This window comes from Salmo salar, chromosome 24 (genome assembly GCF_965601325.2).
Source record: "Salmo salar chromosome 24, fSalSal1, whole genome shotgun sequence".
In the NCBI taxonomy this organism is placed as follows: Eukaryota; Metazoa; Chordata; class Actinopteri; order Salmoniformes; family Salmonidae; genus Salmo; species Salmo salar.
The window spans coordinates 11,014,091-11,026,961 of NC_138314.1; the positions used below are offsets into that span (position 1 = coordinate 11,014,091).

Consider the following 12,871-nt stretch of genomic DNA (forward strand, 5'->3'; position numbering starts at 1 on the left):
CTATTCTATATACATACTGGGTGAACATTTATTCACTGATGTATTCAACTCCTTTGTCATTTTTTTTAAACAAACTTCAATGTTTCCACATGCAGTCACTGTTTCAAGACAACAGCTAATAGAACAAAAAAATAGGAGGCTTCAAACCTGCTCTCAGCTGCTAGTCATACCCCGCAAGCTATCCATCACTGTTATCTGCCCCTGCTGGATCCAAAGTTCCCTTAATCAAATGATGAGATGCTGAATGTGCTAGCCACTGCCAGGACAGTGTTGTAAGCGACAATATGTCCCATCAAGATATGCATATTTACTGAAGAGTATATTTGACATCGCTGCCTTGTTTTACATGAATAAAACAAATAAATGAATATGATGTACCCAAAGAAATGACTTTTTCCGCATTTCTTTGTGACTGCCATTGCTATTGGGCATGGCATTTAGGCTAGTCTCATCACTAAAGCTAGTCTGGGATTTGAGAATCTGTTCAATTATTTATATTGACCATTCAATATGTGGCCATTCGAACATCAATATGTTGTGTTCTTTTGTGGTAGAGAAAACTACGGCTGCTGTGGGCCTATTCAATAAATACACATTTAACATGATTGCTATATCATTTGCACATGGTGACAGCAGTTTATCAAGGATCAGTACAGAGAGTAACTATCAGACTATCAGATGCTGTCGCGGACTAAATGGGATGCATGGGTGGGTACAGTAGGGCACAATGGACAAAATATGTGGGTCTTTGTTTTCTGCCAAGCATTCAAGTCATCGATAAAGGTGTGCTTTTTTTGGTTCTGGGTGCCGATTTGTACCAATGTGTCACAAAATCAGGGTTGTTGAGCTGCATTTTGCTGTCCTTCTGCGATGCTGTCGTGTCCCAGTGTCGCGCCAAATATCCAGGAATTAAGGCTATTCCACTTCCAGCGCTCACTGCTCAGGCCATCGGTGAGGTCATTTCAGCAGTGGGCGTAACTGGGCAGATCCACAAGGCATAACTTTGTCGGAAGCGGCATTGAAATTGCAAGGGGGAGTGAAAGTTTAGCCGGGGAAACCATCCGAAAGTCACGTAGCAATCCTAATCCTTGGGGAGTACAAATATAAATTCGTGACTTCGGCATCATATCAGGCAGCCATATTCTTCAACAGGATCAAGATCATTTTTTGAAAATCGTCTGTGGTGAGAGTTTTTTTGGGAAATAACTTGAAAAATAGGTTAATGTAACAGTTACTAAAGAATATTACTGGAAAAATGTGCTTGATAGGCTATTTGGTCTTTGTGCTTCTTATTAAATTAAAGCAACTTTGGCTACTTGTGTTTATATGCCACGTATAACCAAATGCACTCTGATTTCATGTTGATAATGAAATTTGGTTGTTAACGGTTTCTGTGTCTAGACTTTTGTATTTGTAATATTGATTGTAGGCGATAATGAGAATACATCAGAGTCTGTTTCACAATGTTCACAAATAAGGATGCCAGCATATTGTGGGAACGCTGATATTATTTATGCCAGGAATGGTTAGTTGTGGGGTTTGTGATATGAAAGGTGCACAGTATTCAACTACAGTTTAGTTGCAGTTACTTGGTCTGAGAGAAACAAAATGCCTCTGCTTTTGTGGACACTTATCTTAATAATTTCTCACATGATGATTTGTGATTGCAGTCTCTATAGCCGATAGTAGTTGTGTAATTAGGTTGCAGAGAATGTTAGTTAAATGGCATACTTATGTATTATTACCTGGATGTGCTGTTCTGTGCTATAAATCAATGGCATGGTAACAGTTCTCTGGCTTGATTCTAGTTGACTGTATAGTCCTTGAAGGAACAGTGAATAAACTATTCAAGTTGATGGCTTGGTTAACTTTGGTACACTTTCTATGAGCTGCCTGTATGTAATGCATTTATAGAGTCTTCTCTCACCATCCCATAGTGCATGATAAGACTCCTTTCAGTGCTTCTATAATTATCCAGTTAGTTCTACACATTATAATGGTCTGAGCAAGGTATTGGGAAGGCTCCAACTCTTTCTGACCTGACATATTGAACCCGGAACCACCACCTTATGACCTAGATGCCCTACGGCGACGAGTCAGTGGAAATTGTGTGTCTAGCCTTCTCGAGGGGAAACATGACTAGTAAAAACTAGTGACCATTTTTTTTAATGTCAGCATCGAATTAACGTTGTCTTTCTTGTGAAAGAAGCGTTCTAGGTGGTTGATGGATGCTGCTGTGTTTAGTTTATCTGTCTGCACATATTGGTTTCCACTGAAGACCAAATGGAGACAGAGCTTCCTGGATACCTTGCTTTGTTTGGCGAAAGCTAAATGACTTCTGTTTGATCCAAGAGGTCACCATTTCATGGGGTGGGCCATCTTATACTTTTGAATCTTTACCTTACATTTGCGCTAGGAATGTTTTTTTGTGATACTGTACTGCACTCCAAATTGAGCCCTTAAATCGTTGAGTGCTGAAGCAGGATGGAGTTTAAATTTAAGATATGGTCATATATCTTAGATCCCAGATCACATTTGTCATACAGTACTGTAGCTTCTGTGTGTATCTTATCCATGTGGTTTAATGAAAACATTAGGATGGTTATTAGGCTGTGAGGAGATGCAGACCCTGTGGGCTTGATTCTAGCTGTTGGGCTGGATTTTGTAATGTCTATGTTTTGTAACTTGTGTAACCCAGATCACATTTGTCATACAGTACTGTAGCTTCTGTGTGTATCTGATCCATGTGGTTTAATGAAAACATTAGGATGGTTATTAGGCTGTGAGGAGATGCAGACCCTGTGGGCTTGATTCTAGCTGTTGGGCTGGATTTTGTAATGTCTATGTTTTGTAACTTGTGTAACCAACTGCCCACTTTACATTGAAGAAAATAGAAAGATGCTGGAAAATGGAAAGATCCAACCCCCACTGCCAGACATGCATAGCTTTTAGTTTACATCACTTGAAAGCCACTATATTGTTGAATTGCGTAATGCCTCGTGTGAAATGTTGCTTCAGTCTTAAAAGGAGTTATGCTTTTTTTTTAATCAGGAATCAAGGTAAGACCCAAGTACAGATTGTGTGAAGTAACATTAAAGACCAAATTTGACTATAGAAAATTGTAATAAATAAAAAACCATACCATTTTAACTTAAGAACCAAGAAATTGACAGCTGTCCCATATAGATTTCTCAGAATAAGAATCGACTGATGAGTTTCAGAAGAAGGTCTTTGTTTCTGGCCATTTTGAGCCTGTAATCGAACCCACAAATGCTAATGCTCCAGATACTCAACTACTCTAAAGAAGGCCAGTTTTATTGCTTCTTTAATCAGAACAACAGTTTTAAGCTGTGTTTTCTAATGATCAATTAGCCTTTTAAAATTATAAACTTGGATTAGCTAACAGCGTGCCATTGGAACATAGGAGTGATGGTTGCTGATAATGGGCCTCTGTACACCTATGTAGATATTCCATAAAAAATCTGCCATTTCCAGCTACAATAGTCATTTACAACATTAACAATGTCAACACTGTATTTCTGATCAATTTGATGTTATTTTAATGGATACATTTTTTTTTATTTTCTTTCAAAAACAGTTACATTTCTAAGTGACCCCAAACTTTTGAACGGTAGTGTAAATCAATGTTTTTCTCTGTGACTTCATGCCACATGACATCCTGCCATGATTGACCAGAGCTGAGTGACAGTTTGTTGTTGTTGTTAAGCCCCCCCAAGCCTTGGCTTCCAGGCCTCATTCCTGTTGTTCTCTAGAGCCCGGGGAAGTTCATATTAGAAAAGTAGGTATGAGTGGAGCGCTCATTGCCAGCGGCTGCTGGTTGATTGGCTGTGAGTAGACATAGATTTTTTTTAAACAACCACCCCTTCCATATCCCTCTTTCAGAAGTGCAAATTATCCAAAGTAAGTAAGCTTATTTATGGTGCTAGAATACTATCCTGTATTTTTTTAAATGTATATTTCTGAAATTGTTTTTATTTTATTTTTGATATAAATTGGTTAAAAATTCAAAAGGCACTCGCACATCTGAGCTATCTTTTTTTGCAGGTGCATGGTAACAATTGAATAAAATTAGAAAAAAGAAGAAGCCCGCACACTGCTCTTGATAGTATCACTGCTCTTTAATAAGCTTGATATAATTTGGTTGAAATGACACTACCCCATGTGGGCACCAGTGAAAATAATTGGCTTTCAGTTTCAGCTCTCCACCTCTGTTTGAATGTGCCTATTCACATTTTTGGGAGAACTTTCACAGGCTTTCATAATTCATACTGAAAGTGAGGTGAAAGGTAGAGGCTGGTAGACGCTACCCCAAGCCCAACTCTGTTTCCCCCCACCTAGCTATACAACATTCGCAGAGTACGACCCTGCCTTACACAGGAAGCGGCGCAGGTCCTAATCCAGGCACTTGTCATCTCCCGTCTGGATTACTGCAACTCCCTGTTGGCGGGGCTCCCTGCCTGTGCCATTAAACCCCTACAACTCATCCAGAACGCCGCAGCCCGTCTGGTGTTCAACCTTCCCAAGTTCTCTCACGTCACCCCGCTCCACTCCACTGGCTTCCAGTTGAAGCTCGCATCTGCTACAAGGCCATGGTGCTTGCCTACGGAGCTGTGAGGGGAACGGCACCTCCGTACCTCCAGGCTCTGATCAGGCCCTACACCCAAACAAGGGCACTGCGTTCATCCACCTCTGGCCTGCGGCCCCCCTACCTCTGCGGAAGCACAGTTCCCGCTCAGCCCAGTCAAAACTGTTCGCTGCTCTGGCACCCCAATTGTGGAACAAGCTCCCTCACGACGCCAGGACAGCGGAGTCAATCACCACCTTCCGTAGACACCTGAAACCCCACCTCTTTAAGGAATACCTGGGATAGGATAAAGTAATCCTTCTAACCCCCCCCCCCCAAAAAAGATATATATGTACTATTGTAAAGTGGTTGTTCCACTGGATATCATAAGGTGAATGCACCAATTTGTAAGTCGCTCTGGATAAGAGCGTCTGCTAAATGACGTAAATGTAAAAAACCTAGAAAAACTGTACCTCAATTGACCCTTCACCAAGCCCCACCACAGAATTTGAAATCGTTTGAAATGTTGAAAGCCAGTGAGGGAAATGGCAAAAACTGAGATTTCTTTAAAAAATGTATTGTTTAAATGGCTCAATAATATAACAGCGCACCAGGGGTACTTGCTACTGTGATTCCTGAAATGCAGAGCCTGTATGGAGTATTTTCTAATCCAAAATTATATTTTTGTTACATTGTTTGCTAGCTCAGCTGGTTAGCTAGCTCTCAGTCTCATTGATTCCCAAACATTGATAACGCTTGCTAGATAGCCTCTTAAAGTACCACAAAAGCAGAAATTAACTTTTTGTTTACTGAAAGACGATGCCCAGTTGCACGATGATGGAAGTCAATAAGTCAAGGTTTTAGTCAAAGCATGATATATTTGAACTTGAAGTGGGAAATCTGAAGGGGGGACTTTTTTTCTCGAGTCAATGCCGTGTGTTTCCCCTATGATATGACATGCTAATACTTTTAGTCTACATTTATTTTCAGCCAAACAGCTTTTTTCCAAAGCCTACATTTGGCTGCTTGAACTATGGAGCAAATTAAAATAGGGGTGCTAACCTATGTTTTTGCACCTCCACTTTTTTACCAGAAAGTGTACATAATCCATTGGATAATTGGTAAATGTTCACTTCTTTTTTAGCTAGTCTGTATTAAATATACAATATATACAGTGCTTTCGCAAAGTATTCAGACCCCTTGACTTTTTCCACATTTTGTTCAGTTACATCAATCTACACACAAGTTTTTTTAAATAAATATTTACCTAAGTATTCAAATCCTTTCCTATGAGACTCGGAATTGAGCTCAGGTGCAACCTGTTTCCATTGATCATCCTTGAGATGTTTCTACAACTTGATTGGAGTCCACCTGTGGTAAATTCAATTGATTGGACATGATTTGGAAAGACACTTGTCTATATAAGGTCTCACAGTTGGCAGTGCATGTCAGAGCAAAAACCAAGCCATGAGGTTGAAGGAATTGTCCGTAGAGATCCGAGAAAGGATTGTGTCTAGGCACAGATCGGGTGAAGGGTACCAAAACATTTCTGCAGCATTGAAGGTCCCCAAGAACACAGTGGCCTCCTTCATTATTATATGGAAGAAGTTTGTAAACACCTAGACTCTTCCTAGATCTGGCCGCCCGGCCAAACTGAGCAATCGGGGGAGGACGGCCTTGGTCAGGGAGGTGTCCAAGAACCCGATGATCACTCTGACAGAGTTCCTCTGTGGAGATGGGAGAACCTTCCAGAAGGACAACCATCTCTGCAGCACTCCACCAATCAGGCCTTTATGGTAGAGTGGCCAGATGGAAGCCACTCCTCAGTAAAAGGCACATGACAGCCTGCTTGGAGTTTGCAAAAAGGCACCTAAAGGACTCTCAGACCATGAGAAACAAGATTCTCTGGTCTGATGAAACCAAGACTGAATTTGGCCTGAATTCCAAGCGTCACGCATGGTGGTGACAGCATCATGCCGGGGCAATGTTTTTCAGAGGCAGGGACTGGGAGACTAGTCAGGATCGAGGGAAAGATGAACGGAGCAAAGTGCAGAGAGATCATTGATGAAAACCTGCTCCAGAGCACTCAGGACCTAGACTGGGGCAAAGGTTCACCTTCCAACAGGACAATGACCCTAAGCACACAGCCAAGACAACGCAGGAGTGGCTTTGGGACAAGTCTCTGAATGTCCTTGAGTGGCCCAGCCAGAGCCCGGACTTGAACCCAATCAAACATCTCTGGAGAGACCTGAACAGAGAGGATCTGCAGAGAAAAATGGGAGAATCTCCCCAAATACAGGTCTGCCATGCTTGTAGCGTCATGCCCAAGAAGAGTTGAGGCTGTAATCACTGCCAAAGGTGCTTCAACAAAGTACTGAGTAAAGGGTCTGAATACTTATGTAAATGTGATATTTTTGGATTTTATTTTTAAAACATTTGCCAAAATATAATTTTTTTTATGGGATATTGTGTGTGGATTGATGAGGGAAAATAACAATGGAATACATTTTAGAATAAGGCTGAAATGTAACAAAATGTTGAAAAAGTCAAGGGGTCTCAATACTTTCCGAATGCACTGTTTAATCATATAAATCTATGTAACTGAAGGGATTTGGTCAAATTTAGCAGATTAAGAGTAAAAGTACAGTCCACAGAGAGAACTAGAAAAGTACTAGTTCCTCCCAAAACCTTTTATTGCAGTGGGGTAAATCAGGGTCACACGGAGTGATTATTGGTAGTCTTAAACAAATCTACTTTGAAACAAAAGTATACAATTGTTTTCTTAGCAAAGAGCATTTTCTCAAGCAAGAATTTTGCTAGGATGTCTTGGTGTGGTTTCAGTGGGGAGGGGAAAATGATAATATGCTGTTATTGGCAGAGAGGTTTGGAACTATTTTCTTATTGGTCTATTAACTAATTTATTGCATGGTGATGTCACCATGGAAGGCCAAAACTCCCTCCCACCAAAACAAGCTACATTTCTGGCGGTCTTTTCAAATAGCTCTTATACTAAAGGGGCATTATTATCATGTTCACAATTTTACAGTATGTTTCAAATCAAATTTTATTTGTCACATGCGCCGAATACATCAGGTGTAGACCTTACAGTGAAATGCTTACTTAAGAGCACCTAACCAACAATGCAGTTAAAAAAAATACGGATAAGAATAAGAAATAAAAGTAACAAGTAATTAAAGAGCAGCAGTAAAAAAACAATAGCGAGACGATATACAGGGGGGTACCGGTACAGAGTCAATGTGCGGGGGCACCGGTTAGTTGTGGTAATATGTACATGTAGGTAGAGGTTTTAAAGTGACAATGCAAAGATGATAACAACAGAGAGTAGCAGTGATGTAAAAGAGGAGGGGGGGCAATGCAAATAGTCTGGGTAGCCATTTGGTTAGGTGTTCAAGAGTCTTATGGCTTGGGGGTAGAAGCTGTTTAGAAGCCTCTTGAACCTAGACTTGGCGCTCTGGTACCGCTTGCCGTGTAGTAGCAGAGAGAACAGTCTATGACTTGGGTGGCTGGAGTTTTTGACAATTTTTAGGGCCTTCCTCTGACACCTCTATACCAGGTCCTGGATGGCAGGAAGCTTGGTCCCAGTGATGTACTGGGCCGTTCGCACTATCCTCTGCAGTGCCTTGTGGTCGGAGACCGAGCAGTTGCCACCAGGCAGTGATACAACCAGTCAGGATGCTCTTGATGGTGCAGCTGTAGAACCTTTTGAGGATCTGAGGACCCATGCTAAATCTTTTCAGTCTCCTGAGGGGGAATAGGTTTTGTTGTGCCCTGTTCACAACTGTCTTGGTGTGCTTGGACCATGTTAGTTTGTTGATGTGGACACCAAGGAACTTGAAGCCCTCAATTTGCTCCACTGCAGCCCTGTCGATGAGAATGGGGGAATGCTTGGTCCTCTTTTTCCTGTAGTCCACAATCATCTCCTTTGTCTTGATCACGTTGAGGGAGAGGTTGTTGTCCTGGCACCACACGGCCAGGTCTCTGACCTCCTCACTATAGGCTGTCTCGTCGTTGTCAGTGATCAGGCCTACCACTTTTGTGTCATTGGCAAACTTAATGATGGTGTTGGAGTCGTGCCTGGCTGTGCAGTCATGAGTGAACAGGGAGTACAGGAGGGGACTGAGCACGCACCCCTGAGGGGCCCCTGTGTTGAGGATCAGCTTGTTGTTACCTACCCTTACCACCTGGGGGCGGCCCATCAGGAAGTCCAGGATCCAGTTGCAGAGGGAGGTGTTTAGTCCCAGGGTCCTTAGCTTATTGATGAGCTTGGAGGGCACTATGGTGTTGAACGCTGAGCTGTAGTCAATGAATAACATTCTCACATAGGTGTTCCTTTTGTTCAGGTGGGAAAGGGCAGTGTGGAGTGCAATAGAGATTGCATCATCTGTTGGGGCGGTATGCAAATTGGAGTGGGTCTAGGGTTTCTGGGATAATGGTGTTGATGTGAGCCATGACCAGCGTTTCAAAGCACCTCATGGCTAGAGATGTGAGTGCTACGTTTCGGTAGTCATTTAGGCAGGTTACCTTAGTGTTCTTGTCACAGGCACTATGGTGGTCTGCTTAAAACATGTTGGCATACAGACACGGACAGGGAGCGATTGAAAATGTCAGTTGGTCAGCGCATGCTCGCAGTACACGTCCTGGTCATCCGTCTGGCCCTGCGGCCTTGTGAATGTTGGCCTGTTTAAAGGTCTTACTCACATCGGCTGCGGAGAACGTGATCACACAGTCTTCCGGAACAGCTCTCATGCATGTTTCAGTGTTAAATGCCTCGAAGCGAGCATAGAAGTAGTTTAGCTCGTCTGGTACGCTCGTGTCACTGGGCAGCTCTCGGCTGTGCTTCCCTTTGTTGTCTGTAATGGTTTGCAAGCCCTGCCACATCTGACGAGCGTCAGAGCTGGTCCAGTACCATTCGATCTTAGTCCTGTATTGATGCTTTGCCTGTTTGATGGTTCATCGGAGGGCATTGCAGGATTTCTTATAAGCTTCCGGATTAGAGTCCCACTCCTTGAAAGCGGCAGCTCTGGCCTTTAGCTCAGTGCGGATGTTGCCTTTAATCCATGGCTTCTGGTTGGGGTAGGTACGTACGGTCACTGTGGGGACAACATCATCGATGCACTTATTGATGAAGCCAATGACTGATGTGGTGTACTCCTCAATGCCATCGGAGGAATCCCAGAACATATTCCAGTCTTGCTAGCAAAACAGTCCTGTAGCTTAGCATCTGCTTCATCTGACCACTTTGTTATTGATCTAGTCACTGGTGCTTCCTGCTTTAATTTTTGCTTGTAAACAGGAGTTAGGAGGATAGAATTATGGTCAGATTTGCCAAATGGAGGGCAAGGGAGAGCTTTGTTTGCGTCTCTGTGTGTGGAGTAAAGGTGGTCCACACACATAGTGTGGAAATATATATAAAACACAGCACAATCAAGTTTTTGATTGCAATGGGCCTTTAAGTACATGTTTGTTAGCTCCAAAAGTGGTAGTAGCTGTGACTGCTTGCTGACAGTGAATGCCGAGCTATTCAGTGGCTAAATACACTGCAAGCATAATTTCACCTGGTTCCTGTGAAGCAATTGTAATGACAGTCCACCACAACATACCCAAGTGTCTCCTGATTAGCAAGGGGTAGTCTGTTTAATTTCATTGCGTTTTAAAACATAGTTTGAGATCATTGTCAGTGGATTTTGCCTGTGGTTTGAGTGGTGAATTGGACTTCCTGGGAAAATGTTGTCCGAGGTTGCAACAGTAACCAAGAGGGGCTTAGCGAAGGGTCAATTGGCGTTACTGTAATACTTTGAATGTAGGTGAAGCACTTGCTGCCCTTATTAATCTCCTTTGCTGCAATCCTGAATTCCAAACACCCAGGCAGTCTCCCTGTGAAAAACCATATGACAAAGTAGCCAAAGGAATTTTAAATGGGTAATGTTATTTTCCTAATCTCTGCCTACTCTCCCATAGATAACCTCTTCTGTCTACTGTCTGACTTGACAGACACCACCATGCTGGCCGCCTGGTCTCTCCCCTGCTGCTTCACCATCCTGTTGGGCCTGTTAGAACTGTGCCGGGCCCAGTACGAACACCTAGGCTACCCACACGGCTATCCACAGGGCTACCCAGAGCCCGAGCAGGAGCAGTACAGTGCCCCGGAGCTGCCACCTGACACACCCAGGATACAGCTGCGTTTGGCAGGGGACAAGCGCAAGCACAACGAGGGGCGCGTGGAGGTTTTCTATGATGGCGAGTGGGGCACGGTCTGTGATGATGACTTCTCCATCCATTCTGCCCAGGTGGTGTGCAGGGAGTTGGGCTACCTGGAAGCTGTCTCCTGGTCTCCATCCTCTAAATATGGGAAAGGAGAGGGTAAGATGTCCGTTATTGCACTTCAAACCTTTATATGTGTAATGATAAGGGGAAGGGGAAATAATTGACTATTTTAAGGGATGTTTTTTTATTGGCCAGGTTTAACCAATTTTCCCAGTGAAACTTTTCAATAGGCCATTTGGATTTATGTTTATTCTGACATATTTCACTGACTGGCCGGCTTTCCCATGAATAAATGCTGGATGTTTTGGATTACCGGTAGTGCTCTTTGTCTACGTTCTGACTCAACTTTTACCAAAAGGAATAAGGCACATCTGTACTGTAGATATGTTAGGGATAAGGTAGTCAGTGTACGTACAATCTCAGCAGCATAATTGCTGTCAGTGTCCAGTCCACTTTTCCAAAGTCGCTTGGCTGTTTGACCAAGCTTGCGACAACTGGTCAGGTGAAAGAAAGATGTATCCCTACAGAGTTCTTTTTGATGTATCCACAATGTGTTCAGAATCCTGATGTTTTTCAGGACGCATCTGGTTTGACAATGTCCAGTGCACTGGAAAAGAGAAGACCCTGGCACTGTGCACCTCCAACGGGATTGGTGTGTCCGACTGCAAGCACACAGAGGACGTAGGTGTGGTCTGCAGCGACAAAAGGATCCCAGGATTTAAATTCATCAACACCATGGCCAATAATGTGCAGGTAAACAATCTACCTTCTATAAAGCCTGCCTTAGACACAAAAGGGTGGTTTCCTAGACACAGATTAAGGCTAATCCTGGACAGAAAAAGGACTAGGCTTAATCTGTGTTCAGGAAACGGCCCCAAAGACATTGACATTTTTACACTGGGCCAGAACATTTGGTTCCTGACTGCTCGTCAGAGAAAGCCCTCACAGCTGGTTTTATTGAGCTGTTCTGTGCAGTGAGTGAAGACACACCTTTTGACAGCATCTAAGTATTACGTACATGTGGCTTTCAAAAAAAGTGAATAGTCAAGCCTAAACTAAATTGTGAACCCAATGATGACTTTACGGTCATGTGCACTAGCCCACGTGAAGTTTTTCAAAGAAAGTGAGGCTACTGGTAACTAACTAAATAAGTAATCATAGGTGTTGCACTCACAACTGTCAGTGTAATCCTGCTGGGCTCTTAAAGGCTTCATTGCGCACCTCATGGAAGTATGTCCTACAAGCCTACAGCTAATTGCAGAGTGTTATCTTGCTGTTCTGCTCACTCTGCAGGCCCTTGAGTTCACATACCAATCTTATGAGGGGAGTGCAGACCAGAGCTCTCTGAGTTTCAGCTCAAACCATAACTTTCCATTTTTAAAATGTCTCTGAAATCAAGTGATGACGGACAGTACAGTAGAGTAACAGCTGGATGCCTCAGGGTGATTCTGGGTTTTTTTGTGCATTGAAAAATATGCACATCCAACATCCAAATATTCACATAAGGTGCAGGATAGAAGAACATATCAAAGATAAAAGAAATGTCCTCAACTCTGGTATGCTCCCATGGTGATTTAATCAGAAGCATTTTAATTTAATTTTTTATTTTTTGGGGGGGGGGCGGCAGGTAGCGTAGTGGTTAGAGCGTTGGGCCAGTAACCGAAGGTTGCTAGATCGAATCCCGAGCTGACAAGGTCAAAATCTGTTTTTCTGCCCCTGAACAAGGCAGTGATCCTAGGGCGTCATTGTAATTAAGAATTTGTTCTTAACTGACTTGCCTACTTTATTAAATAATAATAAAAAACAACAGCAGCTGCATAGTCTTAGCCTAGCCTACTATGCGCCCTGTCCCTCTGGCTAGGGTAAACGAAGCGGTAACGTAGTGTATTTATAGTCCATTTGTTTGTCAGAAAATGTGAATGGGATCAAATTTGGTTTATTTTCAAACTTGGGCTGACTAGGCTACCTAGACTTTTTCAATCCAAAATGATTAACTGGAAT

At 42.9% G+C, this 12,871-nt stretch overlaps 1 protein-coding gene across 2 annotated transcripts in view; it reads left to right on the forward strand.

The window, feature by feature from the left end:
• The first annotated feature begins 1,006 nt into the window (after positions 1 to 1,006).
• loxl2b (lysyl oxidase-like 2b) overlaps positions 1,007 to 12,871 on the forward strand; it is a 67,119-nt gene continuing 55,254 nt past the window's right edge. The window contains exons 1-3 of one of the 2 annotated variants that reach the window (XM_014170995.3): positions 1,007 to 1,183; positions 10,565 to 10,966; positions 11,448 to 11,623. In XM_014170995.3, coding sequence (XP_014026470.2) covers positions 10,606 to 10,966; positions 11,448 to 11,623 — 537 coding nt within the window. In that variant the 5' untranslated portion in view covers positions 1,007 to 1,183; positions 10,565 to 10,605. The remainder of the gene's footprint in view (positions 1,184 to 10,564; positions 10,967 to 11,447; positions 11,624 to 12,871) is intronic. The other variant, XM_014170996.3, reaches the window with a different exon arrangement.